The sequence below is a fragment of the Schistocerca americana genome, chromosome 1 (genome assembly GCF_021461395.2).
Source record: "Schistocerca americana isolate TAMUIC-IGC-003095 chromosome 1, iqSchAmer2.1, whole genome shotgun sequence".
Taxonomy (NCBI): domain Eukaryota; kingdom Metazoa; phylum Arthropoda; class Insecta; order Orthoptera; family Acrididae; genus Schistocerca; species Schistocerca americana.
In genome coordinates this window covers 847,532,504-847,552,096 of record NC_060119.1, presented here as the reverse complement: position 1 = coordinate 847,552,096, position 19,593 = coordinate 847,532,504, and the positions used below count along the sequence as shown (strand labels likewise).

Sequence of the window (19,593 nt, the reverse complement as noted above, 5' to 3'; positions counted from 1 at the left end):
TGTTAGCAACTTCTATTTTACGCAAAGGCCACTGATGTCGGTCGTTAAGTGAAGGGCGTCAGCCGCTGCGTTGTTCGTGGTGAGAGGTAATGCCCGAAATTTGGTATTCTTGGCACACTCTTGACACTGTGGATCTCGGAATACTGAATTTCCTAACGAGTTCCGAAATGGAATGTCGTATGCGTCTAGCTCCAACTGCCATTCCGCGTGCAAGGTCTCTTAATTCCCGTCGTGCGGCCATAATGACGTCTGAAGCCTTCTCACATGTATCATCTGAGTATAAATGACAGCTCCGTGAATGCACTGCCGTTTTAGACCCTTTTGTACGCGATATTACCGCATATCGGTACCGCATGACTTTTGTCTCCTCAGTGTATATCCTGTCTATTTCGGCCATCGTCAGTTATTTTGCTTCCTAAATAGTAAAATTCGACTACTACTCAGATCCTGATCTAATTCCAGTGTGATTTAATTCGACTAAATTCCATTATAGCGCACTGGGACATAGAGCCAGATTTTTATTTTTCGCTCTCATGGGATTTGTTTGGATAGCTCCGATGGCAAACTTCATTATGAACGAAAACAGACTGAGATTCGGGCAACCGATATCGTATACACTTTCGCCTTGCGCGAGGAACCCTGTATTGACTAAGTTGACCATTTTTGGACTGAAGGCAGCCAGTGCAGTCTTACAGAAGAGGCGTTACTACTCGCCAGCGAACTGTAGGTTGAGGCTGGTGAGCTTTATTTGCTTGAGCTGACAGAGCGTGACAGGCGCTACTCGGGCGCGGCCTCCTCGGCGGCCTCCCCCTCGCCTTCCGCCTCCGCCTCCGCCTCCGCCTCCTCCTCCACCGCCGACGGCACTGCTTCCCCATCGCTGTCGCTGCTGGACTCTGCCTCCACGGGCGGCTCCTCGCCCGACCCGCTGGCGTACACGACGCGCACGGTGTTGGTGTGCCCCGAGCCCGACCGCCAGCCGCTCACCAGCACCATGGCGTCGGCGCGCCTCACCAGGCCGCGGCCTTTGGCGAAGCTGATACCGAACTGGAAGCGCAGGTCCGTGTCCTGCAGCCAGTCCTCCAGCGGCGACGAGCAGTAGTGCAGCGGTATCACCGCGCGCCACATGTTGCTCTGCCGCGCCACCTGCCCGCACATTACCAGCAAGCTCTACAACTTGCCTCGAGAATCGTGGCTGCAAACTACGTACGCGACCTCAAAAAGGAGGATAAAACGGTATGGCCCAACGAAATTACTACCTACTATAGAACTTGAGACTTCTTATAAAGATATATCGTCCAGACGATGTCCAGTTGACCCCATATATATGTGGGTGGGAGGTGTGTAGGAGCCACAGCCTCTTGGCACCTAAACCGCAAGGTCTTGGCCTGAACATGGAGCCACAGGACCATAAGGATGCCCCTCCCCTCCTAAAACATTTACTGTATATTATACGCCTGAGCAGTGGCTGACTGGACATAGACCAAGGGCATATTACTGGGGTACAGCAAAAGCAAACGTTAGGCCCACAAGGTTCAATTTTGGGTCCACTCCTATCCCTTACCTATGTGAATGACATTGCACTTACACTACTGCCCATTAAAATTGCTACACCAAATGGAAATGTAGATCATAAATGGGTATTCATTGGACAAATATATTACACTAGAACTGACATGTGTTTACATTTTCACGCAATTTGGGTACATAGATCCTGAGAAATCAGAACCCAGAACAACCACCTCTGGCCGTAATAATGGCCTTGATGCGCCTGGACATTGAGTCAAACAGAGCTTGGATGGCGTGTGAAGCTACAGCTGCCCATGCAGCTTCAACACGATACCACAGTTCATCAAGAGTAGTGACTGGCGTATTGTGACGAGCCAGTTGCTCGGCCATCATTGACTAGATTTTTTCAATTGGTGAGAGATCTGGAGAATGTGCTGGCTAGGGCATCAGTCGAACATTTTCTGTATCCAGAAAGGCCCTTACAGGACCTGCAACAAGCTGTCGTGCATTATCCCTCTGAGTTGTAGGGTTTCGCAAGGGATCGAATGAAGGGTAGAGCCACGGATCGTAACACATCTTAAATGTAACGTCCACTGTTCAAAGTGCCGTCAGTGCGAACAAGAGGTAACCGAGACGTGTAACCAATGGCACCCCATACCATCACGCCGGGTGGTACGCCAGTATGGCGATGAGGAATACACTCTTCCAATGTGCGTTCACCGCGATGTCGCCAAACACGGATGCGACCATCATGCTGATGTAAACAGAACCTGGATTCATCCGGAAAAATGACGTTTTGCCATTCGTGCACCCAGGTTCGTCGTCGAGTACACCATCGCAGGCACTCCTGTCTGTGATGCAGCGTCAAGGGTAACCGCAGCCATGGTCTCCGAGCTGATAGTCCATGCTGCTGCAATCGTCGTCGAACTGTTCGTGCAGATGGTTGTTGCCTTGCAAACGTCGCCATCTGTTGACTCACGGATCGAGACGTGGCTGCACGATCCGATACAGACATACAGATAAGATGCCTGTCATCTCGACTGCTAGTGGTACGAGGCCGTTGGGATCCAGCACGGCGTTCCGTATTACCCTCCTGAACCCACCGATTCCATATTCTGGTAACAGTCATTGGTTCTCAACCAACGCGAGCAGCAGTGTCGCGATACGATAAACCGCAATCGCAATAGGCTACAATCTGATCTTTATCAAAGTCGGAAACGTGTTGATACGCATTTCTCCTCCTTACACGAGGCATCACAACAACGTTTCACCAGGCAACGCCGGTCAACTGCTGTTTGTGTATGAGAAATCGGTTGGAAACTTTCCTCATGTCAGCACGTTGTAGATGTCGCCACTGGCGCCAACCTTTTGTGATTGCTCTGAAAAGCTATTCATTTGCATATCACTGCATCCTCTTCCTGTCGGTTTAATTTCGCGTCTGTAGCACGTCATCTTCGTGGTGTAGCAATTTTAATGGCCAGCAGTGTATTATATATCGTCCAGACGATGTCCAGTTGACGCCATACATATGTGGATGGGAGTTGAGGAGGAGCCAGCCTCTCGGCACCTAAACCGCAAGTACTTGGCCTGAACATGGAGCCACAGGACCATAAAGACGCCCCTCCCCTCCTAAACCATTTACTGCATGTTATACGTCCCTGCAGTGACTGACTGGACATGGACCAAGCGCATATTACTGGGGTATAGCAAAAGCAAACGTTAGCTCCACGAGGTTCAATTTTGGGTCCACTCCCATCCCTTTCCTAGGTGAATGACATTGCACTTAAGTTGCAATAAGCAGAACTGATACTTTTTGCAGACGATATTAGTGGTATAGTAAATACAATTAGAGAGAAAGCCACAGAAGAGATTATTAATGACGTTTTTCAAAGAATTACGAGACGGTTCTCTGAAAGTGGACTTTCTCTGAGTTTTGAGAAAACACACTATTTTCAGTTCTGTACAACAACTAAAAGGTCATTATAAATGATTGAAGCGATTTCATACATTTCCTGCAGCCATATTATTTGCCATATTGTCACAGGGATTTGACCACACACAGAAATTCTGAAAAGTTTTTTTTTTTTTTTTTTTTTTTTTTTTTTTTTTTTTTTTTTTTTTTTTACATATTTCAAATGTTCCATGTGATATCCCTTACAGATTCTGCAGACCTCAGGTCGATAATGAAGTTCTTCCCAAGTTCTGCTCTGCATGTCCATACCGATCTACTCAAAAGCACTGTTGATGCGAGCTCGCAGTTCTTGTAGGTTTATTGATAGAGGAAGCACAAACACTGAATCTTTCATAAAACCCTACACAAAAAAAATCGCATCGGGCTAGGTCTGGAGAGTGTGGAGGCCATGACATGAATAGCTTATCATCAACCCCATCACGACTGTTACACCGGTTTCTCGATTTCCTGTTTAAGAATTCACGAATCGCTTGATGGAAGTGGGGAGGAGCACTATCCTCGTGCTAAATCAAGTCCACACTGTCGATCTCCAATTGTGGAATGAGCCAATTCTCCAGCGCGTCCAGATACACGTGTCCTGTAGTGGAGCCGTTAATTTCCCCTTGCAGAGGCAACCTGAAGCTTTAAACTGCGCGTACTATCGCCGAATGGAGTTGGCAGTTGGTGGATCTTTGCTGAACTTCCTTATAAAGTGTCTTGCACTGTTATGGCAGACTGATGTGAATGCATTTCACGCGCAGTATACGCTTTGCCAGCGCCTGTTGCCATCTTGCCTATCTGCTCACTGTTGCACTCTTGTGGCAGAAATCTGAAGTGTGGGTGCAACAATACAAAACTTTTTGAGATTTTCTGTATGAGTCTCCAGTTTTGTAACATTGTGTCAATTAACGTAGTTCAGGAATTCCTGAAATCGCTTCAATCATTTACAATAATCTTCTAGAGACATACCAACAGTTCATGTAGCAAAAAAAGAGCGGTCAATAAACAGGTTAGAATGCTCCACATTGTTTGGTGTAGATGCTCATGAAAACTGGAACTGTAGGAAGCATAATACTGAAATTCAGCTACTTTCGCTCTTTGTACAGTAACTAATCTTGGAAACAAAGGAGTCAATTCCAGACATATCTTCGCTCCCCCCCGTTCCGCCAGCCCCCAATAATGTCTTACGGAGCAATTTTCTGATGTAACTGATCACTTAGAAATAAAGTAACGATTGTACAAAAGGAGCTTTAAGAAGTATACGTGGTGTTTACCCGCAATCATCTTGTAGATGCCTCTTATGTTTATGTGAGATAGGTATTTTAACTGCAACTTCACAATACATATATTCACTAATGAAATTCGTCATAAATAATCCATCACTGTTTGAGAAAAGTTGTTTTGGTCATACCTACAACACTAGAAGAAAACGCTACTTTCATACCCATCGTTAAGGCTCTCAATGCCTCAGAAAAGACTTAAATACACAGAAACAAACATTTTTCATCATTTGCCCAAAATCATAAAAATCTGACAGGCAGCAAAGCAAGTCTAAAGTCTAATCAAAAATCATTTCTCCTGGACAAAATCTTTTCTATGGACGAATTTTTATTTAAAATCAGCTTACTTGTAAAAAACAAGTTCATTTATGTCAACACTAATGAGTAATCACGTATTCATGTGCTGTAAACTGACTCGTTCCACATTATTTCGATAAAAGAATCGTTCAGATGATCTATGGAACATGTAACTAATTAGCTCAGTAAATAAAGAAATAATAGAAGTAAACGCGATTTTTAGAAGTCCGAGCTGACAGAAAGACGTCAAGACTCGAGACGTGTGCAGCAATAGAGAAAACGTCACTTGCCTTAAAGGAAGAGGCCCTCTGAGAAAAAATGCCTTGGCGAGTGCGTTGTCTTTGTAGGCTGGGAAACGAAAGGTATGCTCAGCAGATATTAAAGTTATTGCTAAATAATTCGATGGGCGAGAAGAACAACATGATTTGGCCAATCAGATGTATAGACATTAGCTGAAAACTATGCAGAACGTTAAGAGAGGAATTGGCCTAGTGTGGAACTTCACTGCTAATCTTCAGAGTGAAGCCGCTATCATGACATACACTTAACTACAGCTCTAAGCCATGACAGTCTATAGGAGACACTTCTAGCAATGCCAGAGGTCCGAGCTTCTCCAAGCTGCGAGACACGCAAAGTGCATTGTCTAACACAGATGTGCACAGCAATGCCAGCCAACTAAAGCACGCCGCCAGCCCCGTCCATTGATAGGCCGATCACTGCGCAGTTAATGACTCGCACTATAGAACTCCCATGAAATCCACCTGTCACCATCCCGTTTGTGTAAAGGTAATAAAAAACTAAAAATCGTGCTATCATCGTAAGAAAATTTTATTAATACACAATGAATGGTCAGTACTCAGGTATATAACAGGAACGATTATTGGAAGCAAAAACTTCGATTAAAAAGGGCTCTAAAATGCGTACCCTAAGAGCTATGACACTTTTTCATCTTCGGTACTGTGAAACAAATCTCTTCTACTACTAACTCTTTAATTTTCATATTTTGGGAGGAGGTAGTAAGGACCAAAACAAGAAAAAAAATGTGCTGTGAACATGGGGTCTTGAGTAAGAGCTGTGAACACCTGTTCAGGAGACTAGATGTGTTTCACACTAGCGAATATGTACAAGTGCTCATGTCTCTTAAGTTATCCACTGCAGAGACCATGTTCACTGCACATTTTTTCATTGTTTTGATCCATACTTCGAACTCTCAAAATATGGAAAGCGAAGAACTTGCAGCAGAAGACATTTATTTCACATTATCGTAGGTCTTAAGGTATGCATTTTAGGGATCATGTTTACTAAACGTTTTTGCTTGGAATGATCGTTCATGTCATATCCATAAATGTTGACGATTCCTCCAGGGACGTCCAGTATAGGGTATATAACTATTTCAGTAGCAGTGATGAAAAGATCTTGATTGTCTTGTGATAGTAATTTGTAAAGGCTAACTGAAATTATCAACGGTGATCCAAACACCATATAGTGAAAGTAAATAAATGTAGCATAGTGTATTTACATTCCTAAAGCTGTCGTCTCTAATCGCTTTATTTATGACCAGTTAGCAGATGCCACTCAAGTGCGATATATTGTAACTAAGAAACGTAACTTAATCTGAAGAAAAATTTATCAAAAGCTGAATTATAGGTTTAAAGTAAATAATACTTCGGCGCTGTATCTGTTAGCATACAAACGCGTGTTAAAGGTACAGCCGAGGTGGAAACCGAGCTTATGCAACACGAAGAACCAGACGTAGCTTTAATCCTCTGGTTCTGCTTCTCGCGAATGCTTCGTTTCGACATTAAGCGTTGATTTTTCAGTTTGGGAACTTACGGTAACAACTACATCGTCATTGCACATTTCATTATGAGTAACATCTACATTTACATCGTACTCCGCAAGCTACCTAATCCTGTGTGGTGGAGGATACTTGTGGTACCATTAACTGATCTCCCCATCCCTGTTGCACTCGTGAATAGCGACTGGAAAAAACAATTGTCGATAGCTCTCTGTACTGACTAGAATTTCTCATATTTTCACGTTGTGGTCATCACGCATGTTGTGTATTGGAGGAAGTAACATGTTGTCCGACTCTTCTTGGAAAGTTCTATATCGAAATTTCAATAGCAAACCTCTCCGTGATGCACAACGTCTCTCGTGTAACGTCTACCAGGAGCTCGTACAGCATATCTGTAACGCTCTCGCGCCAACTAAACGATACCGTGATGAAATGCACGGCTCTTCGTTGGACCTTCTCTATCTCTTCTGACAGTCCTAGCTGATATTGATGAACAATACTCTAGAATCGGTGGAACAAGCGCCTTGTAAGCCGCTTCCTTCGTGGATGAGTTACATTTCCTTAAGGGGCTTTCTATGACTCTCAGTCTGCCATCTGCTTTTCTTGCCGTTTTTTTATATGGTCATTCCACATAAGATCGCTCTAGATAGTTACTTCTTGAAACTGTTTCAAACAATTTGTCGTCAGTAGTATAGTAGTGCAATAGTGGCTTTCTTTTCATAAGTATGTACAACACACACATCAAAAAAAGTCTTGCATCACCCCGGTTCCCAGAACTCCTGAAGATAGACGTTGACTGTGGATATTGTATCAGAGACACAGTCCCTTTGACTCTTCAGAGAAGTCACTAAACCCGCCCAAAGAAGTAAACAACCATGCATGAGCGGGTCCGATAGTCGATCAGTTCCAGTCATTCTACCAGGAACGAAGTACATGGCTCATGTTGTCTCTAGTTCAACCATGCCTAGACGGTCAATACCGCCGTTCTATCGCATCCGCATTGTTACTTTTTACCAGGAAGGGCTCTCAACAAGGGAAGTGGCCAAGCGTCTCAGAGTGGACCAGAGCGATGTTGTTCGGACTTGGAGGTGATACAGAGAGATAGAAACTGTCGATGACATACCTCGCTCAGGCCGCCCAAGGGCTACTACTGCAATGGATGACCGCTACCTACGGATTATGGCTCGGAGGAACCCTGACAGCAAAGCCACCATATTGAATAATGCTATTCGTGCAACCACGAGACCATGCAGCGCGGTAAGAATGGGCCCAACAATATGCCGAATGGACTGCTCAGGATTGGCATCACGTTCTCTTCACCGATGAGTGTCGCATAGGCCTTCAACCAGACAATCGTCGGAGACTAGTTTGTAGGCAACCCGGTCAGGCTGAACGCCTTAGACACACTGTCCAACGAGTGCAGCAAGGTGGAGATTCCCTGCTGTTTTGGGGTTGCATTATGTGGGAGCAACGTACGCCGCTGGTGGTCATGGAAGTGACCGTAATGGCTGTACGATACGTGAATGCCATCCTCCAACCGATAGCGCAGCCGTATCGGCAGCATATTGCCGAGGAATTCGTCTTCATGGACGACAATTCGGGCCCCTATCGTGCACATCTTGTGAATGATTTCCTTCAGGATAACGACATCGCTCGATATAGAGTGGCCAGTATGTTCTCCAAGCATGAACCCTATAGAACATGCCTGGGGTAGATTGAAAAGGACTGTTTATGGACGACGTGACCCACCAACCACGGTGAGGGATCTACGCCGAATTTTCGTTGAGGAGTGGAACAATCTGGACCGACAGTGCCTTGATGAACTTGTGGACAGTATGCCACGACGAATACAGGCATGTATCAATGCAAGAGGACGTGCTACTGGGTATTAGAGGTACCGGTGTGTACAGCAATCTGGACCATCACCTCTGAAGGTCTCGGTGTATTGTGGTACAACATGCAATGTGTAGTTTTCATGAGCAATAAAAAGGGCGGAAGTGAGGTTTATGTTGATCTCTATTCCAATTTTCTGTACAGGTTCCTGAACTCTCGGGACGGAGGTGATGCAAAACGTTTTTTGATGTGTGTATTTACTTACGTTCAGTGTCAACTACAGTAGCCTGCACCATTCATCACTCTACTGCAAGACATCCTGTAAATCTATACTGTCTTCTTGCGTTGAGACTTTGCTGTAGGCAGTCGCATCATGTGTGAAAGGTTCTGCTAGATCATGTATATATATTGTAAATGACAGCATCATCTGCAAACAACCTAAGACGCCTGCTCAGGTTGTCTCTCAAATCATTTATATAGACAAGGAACAGCAGAGGACCTATTACACTACCTTGGGGAACGCCAGAAATGACTTGTTTCATTCGATGACGTTCCGTCAATTACTAATAACTGAGACCGCTCTGACAGGAAAAACTGTGACATATCTGACATATCTTCGCTAGGACGCTTGTCCGTCCTTGTTTCTGAGCTTACATACTTATGTTACAGTGTCGCGCGCCCCCAACGCGACCAGACGTTATCCACCTTCGCGGTGGCCAGTGTTTTGGCTTATCGGTGTATACCTAACTCAAACTGAGTCCATATAAAACTTATTACAATATGAAGAAGGGTTTTAATTAACATTGGAATGAATGGGTATTATATGGTCAGAACCAGAATTTGGTGAAACCGTCAGCAAATGGGCGAAGAACCTATGTTTTTGGTATCACTGAATCCAATAAACATTGGAGGAGGCCAGAATCGTCCGTGATGTTCAATGTAGCATTAGGTCAGTCGTTCGTCGGTTAAAGACCAATACAGTGCATGCTAAGGCACGACTTTCGCCTTTGTAGTGGCACTGTGTACTCGGTACTCCTTACAATCGTCTTCTAACCAAACTGCGTGCCTGTGGAATATCGCCTCAGTTGTGCGACTGGAGACTGGAGACTGATTTCCTGTCAGAGAAGTCGCAGTTCGTAATAGACGGAAAGTCTTAGAGTAAAACTGAAGTAATATTCGACGTTACCCAAGGTAGTGTTATACGCCCCCTGTTGTTCCTGATCTGTATTAACGACATAGGAGACAATCTGGTTAGCCGTCTTAAATTGTTTGCAGATGATGCTGTCATTTATCGTCTTGTAAAGTCATCAGATGATCAAAACGACTTGCAAATGATTTAGATAAGATATCTGTATGGTGTGAAAAGTGGCAATTGATCTTGAATAGAGAAAAGTGTGAAGCTATTCACATGAGTACTAAAAGAAATCGGCTAAATTTCGATTACGCGATAAGTCACACATATCTGAAAGCTGTAAATTCAGCTAAATACTTAGGGATTACAATTACAAATAACCCAAATTCTAACGATCACATAGATAATATTGTGGGTAGAGCAAACCAAAGACTGCGATTCATTGGCAGAACACTTAGAAGGTGCAACAGGTCTACAAAAGAGACTGCTTACTCTACGCTTGTCCACCCTATTCTGGAGTACTGCTGTGCGGTGTGGGATCCGCATCAGATGGGACTGACGGATGACATCGAAAAAGTACAAAGAAGGGCAGCTCGATTTGTATTATCGCGAAATAGGGGATATAGTGTGAAACACGTATGTAACATAGCAGCGATGGCGAGGCATTGTAGCATCTGTGACCAGAGAGTATGCGCTTGACCGCGCGAGTGTTGCGAGCGGTTCTCAGTCTGTCAGTCAGTCGTTGCGAGTCTGTAGCTCTGTCTAGTTGAGGGCAGTACTCTGTCTGTAGTCGTGGCAGTCGGCAGCTCGGTTTAGTTGCGAGCGGTCGGTCAGTAGTAGTCGTGCAGTGCAGTACGCTAATAGTCGTCATGCAGAGCGGTCGGTCAGTAGTAGCAGCCCAGTGCGGTTGTGTGATGTAGGCGGTCGGTAACACTGGTCAAGATGCTGAATGAGGTATACTGATAATTAATATAATCATTAGATAATGTAAAAATTTATTTAGCTCTGCATGACGACTATTAGCGTACTGCACTGCACGACTACTACTGACCGACCGCTCGCAACTAAACCGAGCTACCGACTGCCACGACTACAGACAGAGTACTGCCCTCAACTAGACAGAGCTACAGACTCGCAACGACTGACTGACAGACTGAGAACCGCTCGCAACACTCGCGCGGTCAAGCGCATACTCTCTGGTCACAGATGCTACAATGCCTCGCCATCGCTGCTATGTTACATACGTGTTTCAAGTGTCACAGACATGATACGTGAACTGGAGTGCCAATCATTAAAACAAAGGCGTTTTTCGTTGCGACGGGATCTTCTCACGAAATTTCAATCACCAGTTTTCTCCTCCGTGTGCGAAAACATTGTGTTGGCACCGACCTACATATGGAGAAATGATCATCACGATAAAATAAGAGAAATCAGGGCTCGCACAGAAAAATTTAAGTGCTCGTTTTTCCCGCGTGCCGTTCGAGAGTGGAACGGTAGAGAGACAGCATGAAGGTGGTTCATTGAACCCTCTGCCAAGCACTTTATTGTGAATAGCAGAGTAATCACGTAGATGTAGATGTGAAAAAGCTTTTAACACTGTATGCAGCCTACTGTGAATTCTAAACACTTCCCGATGCAAGGAAGTTGCCATGTGAGTATTAGCGTCCATGAATAAGAATGTAAACGGAAAAAATATATTCCTAGCTAACAGCTAGGTGACGCTTCAAAAACGGCCAGGTTTGCGGAAGAAACGGTGACACTTTCTGCGCAACTCACCCATCATTTTGCACGGCAATGCGCGGGCGCATACAGCGCAACCTGTGGCTGCTCTGTTTGGTCGATGGGACTGAGAAGTACTGTACCACCCACCATACTTCCCGGACTTAAGTACTTATGACTTTGATTTGATTCCGAAGATAAAGGAACCACTTCGTGGCATTCGCTTCAGAACTGTTCCAGAGATTCGACGGGCAGTAGACGCTCCATTCGCACCATCAACAGAGCAGGCTCTGCTAACGGTATACTATGCCTTACACATCGCTGGCAACGGGTTCTACACAACGCTGGTGACTATTTTGAAGGACAGTAGCAGGGCAAAAATGTAACTCTTTTGTATCGGTTGTGAATAAATAGTTGCCACTATTTATCAACGCTCGTATATGAGAGTTTTTGGTGGAACTGAAATGATATTCCAAGGCAGAATATCGAAGTAATTCTCGAGAAACTCTGAACTGTGTGATAATTCTGCCTTCTACGCCATATATCTCAAATAAATATCACAGGATTAAGATAAGCACGCGTGCATGCAAACACTAATCTGGTCTCACACCTAATGTGCAATATGTAGAGGAAAGGGTCCAAGTATAGACTAGCTAAAGTTTTTATACAGTAACATTTTCCTCTTAACAATTAAATTATTGAAGGAATCGTGGATGGTACTATAATATGTGCCCTTCAAAGTTATGGGGGATTAAACAATTAAAACACATTCTTCTTATTTTAAATAATTTATTTCAAAAACCAATACAAAACGCCGACTTTTTTCTTGGGTCCAAATATGGGCTATCTTTAACATGAAGGAAAAAATATTTAGAAACATGTTTGATATTTGAAGTGCAAGTTTATTTGCAATAATCACAAATATAAATTCCACTGTCCATCACTGCACGTTCAGTACGCGCTCACGTACGGCACTGGATACACTGAATTCAAATTTCTCCGTTGGCGTCGGCTGGATATGGGGTTTCGCAGAATAAGCACGATACATCTGTCCCAGAAGGCGTGCGGTTTTCAAAAAGCTGTAAATCATTTTCCTCGTCGTCTAGGACAGGCTCAACCTCATTATACACTGAAGAGCCAAAGAAACTGGTACATTTGTCTAACATCGTATAGGGCTCACGCGAGCGCGCAGAAGTGCAGCAAAAAGATGTGGCATGGACTCGACTAATGTCTGAAGTAGTGCTGGAGGGAACTGACACCATGAATCCTGCAGGGCTGTCCATAAACCCGCAAGAGTACGAGGGGGTGGAGATCGCTTCTGAACAACTCATTGCAAGGCATCTCAGATATACTCAATAATATTCATGTCTGGAAGTTTGGTGGACGGCGGAAGTGTTTAAACTCAGAAGAGTGTTCCTGGAGCCACTCTGTACCAATCCTGCACGTGTGGGGTGTCGCACTGTCCTGTTGGAATTCCCCAAGTCCGTCGGAATGCACAATGGATATGAATGGTTGCATGTGATCAGGCAGGATGCTTACGTACGTGCCTCCTATCAGAGTAGTATCTAGACGTATCAGGGGTCCATATCATACCATTACAGAGCCTCCACCATCTTGAACAGCTCCCTGCTGACATGCAGAGTCCATGGATTCATGAGGCAGTCTCCATACCCGTACACGTTCATCCGCTCGATACAATCTGAAACGAGACTCGGCCGACCAGGCAACATGTTTCCATTAACCAACAGTCCAATATCGGTGTCGAGAGGTGCAGGTGAGGCGTAAAGCTTTGTGTCGCAGCAATTTGCGGAAGGAAGGGTTGCACTTTTCTCACGTTGAACGATTCTCTTCAGTCGCTGTTGGTCCCGTTTTTGCAGGATCTTTTTCCGGCCGCAGCGGTGTCGGAGAGTTGAGGTTTTACCGGATTCCTAATATTCACGGCACATTCGTGAAATCGTCGTACGGGAAAATCCCCACCTCATAGCTACCTCGGAGATGCTATGTCCTATGGCTCGCGCGCCGACTATAACACAACGTTCAAACTCTCTTAAATCGTGATAACCTGTCATTGTAGCAGCAGTAACAGATCTAACAACTGCGCCAGACTCTTGTGTTATATAGGTGTTGCCGACCGCAGCACCGTATTCTGTTCACATATCTGTATTTGAATAAGCATGTCTATACCAGTTTCTTTGACGCTTCAGTGTACAATTCGTCAGACGAAGATGGTCGACTTTCTCTTTATTCTGTGGATTTTTTTGTTTTTCTTGCCTTCTTTGTTTGATTTTGGAATCTGCTTTCGATCAGGAATAGTTAGCTGTCTCTTCCTCTTCAAGAACCTGTCCAAGGAACTTATGAACTCTTCTTTGGACGGTGATCCTGTAATCAAGCAAACTTTTGCAGCTTTCAGACCTCTATCGCTTCTGTGGGTCCAGGTGAAATGTCTAAGGGCTAACAAGAGACGAAGTTCCAGGTTGTGCGTTTGACGAGGAAGGAATGGGCAGAGAAAATTCCGAAAACGTTCCTGGCTGAGGAGAGGATAATCCTGAATTTTTTGGTATGTCTACCGTTAGAGGTTCTGTGTTATCCGTTCGCGAAGATCCTGGCTGAGGGTTGGATGAGGTAAGAGACTCTTGCGCTGGTGCGGATGTTTGTTCATAGGATAAATCCCTGTCGCTTTAAAACCGGTTAGCCGCGCGGTCTAAGGCTCCTTGTCACAGTTTGTGAGGCTCCCCCCGTCGGAGGTTCGAGTCCTCTCTCGGGTATGGGTGCGTGTGTTGTCCATAGCGTAAGTTAGATTAAGTAGTGTGCAGGCTTAGGGACCGGTGACCTCAGCAGTTTGGTCCCGTAAGACCTTACCACAAATTTCCAAAACCACTTACTGCAATCTGACCAGTATGAATGGTTTCCCGAATAGATCCGTTACTTCATATGCTGTAACAGATTTGTGAACATATATACTGTCTTGCCCACTTACTGTAATAGCCCTTAAATGGTCCCATGAAAGTTTTATCGAGAGACTGGACCTTATGTGTTGATTGGGATGGCAATGAAATGACGCAAGTGTGTTTCATCTGGGCCTAATCAATCACTTCAGGGTTGCGAACATGTCTGTAGCGTCCATCTAAAACAAGGAGAACGGGCGACTCTTCAGTTGGCTTGACCGTTTTGATGCAGTGGTCGAACGTACTCTGTAAACAAATGAGTTTGTATCCAACTGGAGGGATAGGCTCGGTCGATGTTTCCTGGACGAGCACCTTTAATCAATTGGTGCGACATTATAGTCCTGGGAAAAATAATATCAGGAGAAGCAAAACGTCCTGATGAACTTATGCAAAGTATGAATGTTATAGTCAACCTTTTTTCAGCAAAAACAAGGGTTGAAATTTAGTGCATTCCCTTTCTGCCAATTACTTGCAGTCTCTTCAGTGTTATACATGCGATCCGGTGCGTACTGGTGTTTATTGTAAGCCTCTACTAACAGTTAGTAAAAAGCTGCAACTTTTCTTTGTTGAAGCCCAATTCTCTTGAGAAAGAAGTGCCTCAGGGCCTACGAATCAATAGGCGAGATGAATGGCGATTCAGGAAAGGATCTGCCCAACTCCTACCAGCTGTTTTAGCAGTGAAAGGTGTGCTAATGTTATTTCTCTCTGCTAAAATAAACGCCATTCATTTCAAGTCGGGTAAGTGTTACCAAAAAACCTTTATTCCATAGTCAACAAGTAAGAAACAAGCTCCTCTTCCAGACGTGGTCATAAAACAGAATGCCTACCTAGCTTAGCACTGGCAGCAGCAGTTGGAGTAAGATCTGTTTTCTCACTTAAATGAGCACTATAGGACTTAACATCTGAGGCCATCAGTCCCCTCTCACTTAAAGTCTGCAGGGTGGAGGGAGGTACATAATAAACTTTTGCAGCATTTAGAGTTCCCATTTACTTCGCCCTTACAGCCGAGATGGCTTCAGTCATCTTCAAAGGGTCCCATGTCTTCCTTTTGCCCTTGCCTTTTGGCTTGGTATTTAGGCTTGTTACGTGGCATCCTGGAGGAGAAGTAGGAGATTAGTGTATCACGTCCCGTCGACAACGCGTTCTTTGGAAACAGAGTGCAAGTTCGGATTAGGGAACGATGAAGAAGATAAGCGGCTGTGCCCTTTCGAAGGAACCGTTGTGGTATTTGCCTTAAGCGATTTAGGGAAATCACGGAAAACCTAAATCGGGATGGCCAGATGCAGATTTGACCCGTCTTCCCGAGTGCGAGTTCAGTGTGCTAACCACTGCGCTATACCGCTCGGTACATGGGATCCTGAAAAATAAATCTTGAGTAGATTTCAACTAAAATTATAGGAATACAAATTGGTCCAAATACGGGCTAGCACATAATTAGAGCCGCGCGGGGTACCCGTTCTGTCTAAGGCGCGTTGTCACGGTCCGCGCGGCTTCCCCCGTCGGAGGTTCGAGTCCTCCCTCGGGCATGGGTGTGTGTAAGTTACAATTAGGTTAAGTATTGTATAAGCTTATGGACCAATGACCTCAGCAGTTTGCTCCCATAGAACTTATCACAAATTTCCATAGAACTTACCACATAATTAGACCCTTCGTGGTAGCCCATATTTGGACCACACTATGGTTCCCGCAGAATAACACTCCCAATGAAAACTGGGAAACAGATACTTTAACATATCAGTATTACAGTTCTTCGAAGGAACTGCATGCAAAGAAAAGTCAGATATTAAAGAAAATAATCTCACTGCAACGTAACAATATGCGTTCGCACAACCAACTGCTTACAATCGTACTCGGAGTCTGTAGGGGCAGGCTTCCACGCACCAAGGCCAGGTGGTAGCACTTTCTGTGCCCCCAGCCCTCCTCCTAGCCGGCCGGTGTGGCCAAGCGGTTCTAGGCGCTTCAGTTTGGAACCGCGTGACCGCTACGGTCGCAGGTTTGAATCCTGCCTCGGGCATGGATGTGTGTGATGTCCTTAGGTTAGTTAGGTTTAAGTAGTTCTAAGTTCTAGGGGACTGATGACCTTAGATGTTGAGTCCCATAGTGCTCAGAGCCATTTGAACCCTCCTCCTACCTTCCTATATACAACTGAGGGCCAATGAGAGCAATGTCGATGGTAGATATAGTGCTTACACATGTGCCAAGGAGCACTTTTACACATCCTTTTCTCTCTGTCTCATATGTATAAAATGGTTCAAATGGCTCTGAGCACTATGGGACTTAACAGCTGAGGTCATCAGTCCCCTAGAACTTAGAACTACTTAAACCTAACTAACCTAAGGACATCACACGCATCCATGCCCGAGGCAGGATTCGAACCTGCGACCGTAGCGGTCGCGCGGTTCCAGACTGTAGCGCCTAGAACCGCTCGGCCAAAACGGCCGGCTCTCATATGTATATATATGTACACGAAACACTGTAATAATTTGCAGTTATGACTCATAACAATACACGGAACATGGGATTGTAAATTAATTAAAGTCATATTACAACATTAATTTTTGTTTAGCTTCATACACAAAAGAAAAATTCGTTGTCATGGATAACCATCACATGCAGAATCACTATGGCTTGTTTCACGTGATGGTTTACAGTGTGTCAGTGTCGGCATCTCTTCGGATATTGAGTTTGAACTGGTAGCTGAGACAGAGGGTGTGGTACGTCGTAGGAAGGTTCAGCTCATGCAAATATAATGGTACCACTTGTGCTACAGACTATCGCACACTGAGAGCCAATTAAACTACAACTTCAGGCCAGAGTCAACCAATATCACTGGTAACATCAGCTGCAACCATCTTACTGCCTCATTAGTAACTTATTTGATGGCACACCACTTAAACCATAGCGTCTGTTGACAACATATTGTTTTCTGACTGCTCGACACCGTTTAGGTGTTTCTGATGTTTCATTGATACATCCTTAACAGGAAACATCAATGAACCATGGAGCGTATGTAATACCAATTTATACTTATTTTGTATCTGTATCGATATTTATATGTCAGTTTGTAGTGTTGCGTGTATAGAATGTTGTATCTATCATGGAAGTTCTTTGAATGTGTATACTTTTTGAGTTATGTGAAACTTTTGAACGACGTTGTTTAAAATTATGCTTGTGAACCTAAATAACTACTGAAATGATTGTTATGTAATGTACAATAAATGACTTGGCCCATTGTTAAGGAACATAGGGTTGAATGTAAAAGATGTGGGGAAGCTCTGCAGCTACGGAAGTAGCCTGCCAGAGTGGAAATGGTGTGGTTGGCGCGCAAGTAGCAACTCGTTCTTTATGACAGTAGAAAATCGCCGTGGCTCATATTGTTGGAGTTTTGTGGCCAGAGGAGCTTAAGAGCAGTATTTATGGGCCTCGGATGCTGCGTTTGCCCGCATCTCGTGGTCGTGCGGTAGCGTTCTCGCTTCCCACGCCCGGGTTCCCGGGTTCGATTCCCGGCGGGGTCAGGGATTTTCTCTGCCTCGTGATGGCTGGGTGTTGTGTGATGTCCTTAGGTTAGTTAGGTTTAAGTAGTTCTAAGTTCTAGGGGACTGATGACCATAGATGTTAAGTCCCATAGTGCTCAGAACCATTTGAACCATTTTGCTGCGTTTGGTGATGCTATTACCATGACATGGTTTTTGGCCCTATAAAAATATAATTACGACGCCAAGAAGATCTGTAGCAGGGTGAGGCCAACACTATTGCTATCATTGCATCGCCGCCAGGTTAATAGCCACTGCAAAATACGCCACCAGTAGCACCAGCCTTCCACTAAATTGTTTATATTTAGCACTCTGTAAATGGACAAAGTTTTTGTGAAATTTGGTTGATTTTAATAATAATCGTCTTATACCCGTGATTATCCCAAGTCACAAACCTGGACAGGAATCCTATACTAGTGAATTTAATTCCGAGTGTCCTAATTTATTATAAGAAAGTAGTTGAACTTGAATATAATGCTGTTTTGATATTTGCACAGCCAATTATAATCCTGAATAGGTCAAAATGCTGCTTATGAAAGCACATTTGTTATTTGAGGAGTTATAGTTTGTTATGCTTAACTTAATTAATGATTAATCATAAGAATATTTAAAATTCTCATACGTACTGGTGTAGTTTTCTTAATGAGCATGGTTCTTCAAACCATGAAAGTTTAAGGGTCCTCATGTACTAGGCTAGTTAATTAATGAAGCAATGCAAAGGCTCCTTCAGAGCCAGTGTAGTTAGATTTGTATTCTGTTTAACTGCTTCAAATCGCGTTCAAGGAAGAACTATTTAATGTGTTATCTATTCTAATGTAAGTTGATTAACGCTGTACTAAGCAATGAAGTAACAGAGTATGATCATTAGCAGACCCTCTGACTTAAATTCAGACTCATTTCAGGCTTTTCCGTGTGCATTATTGCTACTAGTTTCATGTGTGTCGGTAATTGGTTTTATAAACTGTTGCACCTAGTTCATTTAAGGTACGTATTGTTGAGAGGCATATGTTACTGTTTACTATCTCATGAACCATTTGTTTGTTAGTAGCACATTTATCTGCAAGGTTAGATTGCTGTGTCGTAGTAGGAACAGATGTAAGGAAAGAGTTTCGGTGTATGTGTATGTGTATGTGTGTGTGTGTGTGTGTGTGTGTGTGTGTGTGTGTGTGTCGAGGAAGATTAGGTTAGTCTTAACACTGCCTTCTGCTTTATCATTTACCTTGACACAAGAATGACCGATTAGGCTGGCGACCGATTTTTTTTATATCTAATGTTACAACTTGCATTTATGCTGGGAGAACGTCTGTTCCTGACCCACCTGTTTACTGTTAGTTATACTCTGCTGGAGTCTTTCGAAAACGAATCCCAGTTTGATTGCTCTGTTTCCATTAGGTTATCTCAAGGTCAACTTTCTCAAAAATGCCTCGCAGAGGTATAACGTTGGCATTGATTGCCGTTTAAGGTGGTCGGTGGTACCGTTAGAAGCTGTAATATGTGTTTAATATGGAATCTTATATTCGTCATATTATATATATAAGGGCTGTTCAATAGAGAATGATCATAATTTTTATGGTCATAATTTCTCGCGCTAAAATTTAA

At 44.0% G+C, this 19,593-nt stretch overlaps 1 protein-coding gene across 1 annotated transcript in view; it reads right to left on the bottom strand.

The window, feature by feature from the left end:
- Positions 1-777: 777 nt before the first annotated feature.
- The window catches only part of LOC124594581 (pyruvate kinase-like), a 96,292-nt gene continuing 77,476 nt past the window's right edge, over positions 778-19,593 (bottom strand). The window contains exon 6 of the mRNA XM_047132955.1: positions 778-1,143. Coding sequence (XP_046988911.1) covers positions 778-1,143 — 366 coding nt within the window. The remainder of the gene's footprint in view (positions 1,144-19,593) is intronic.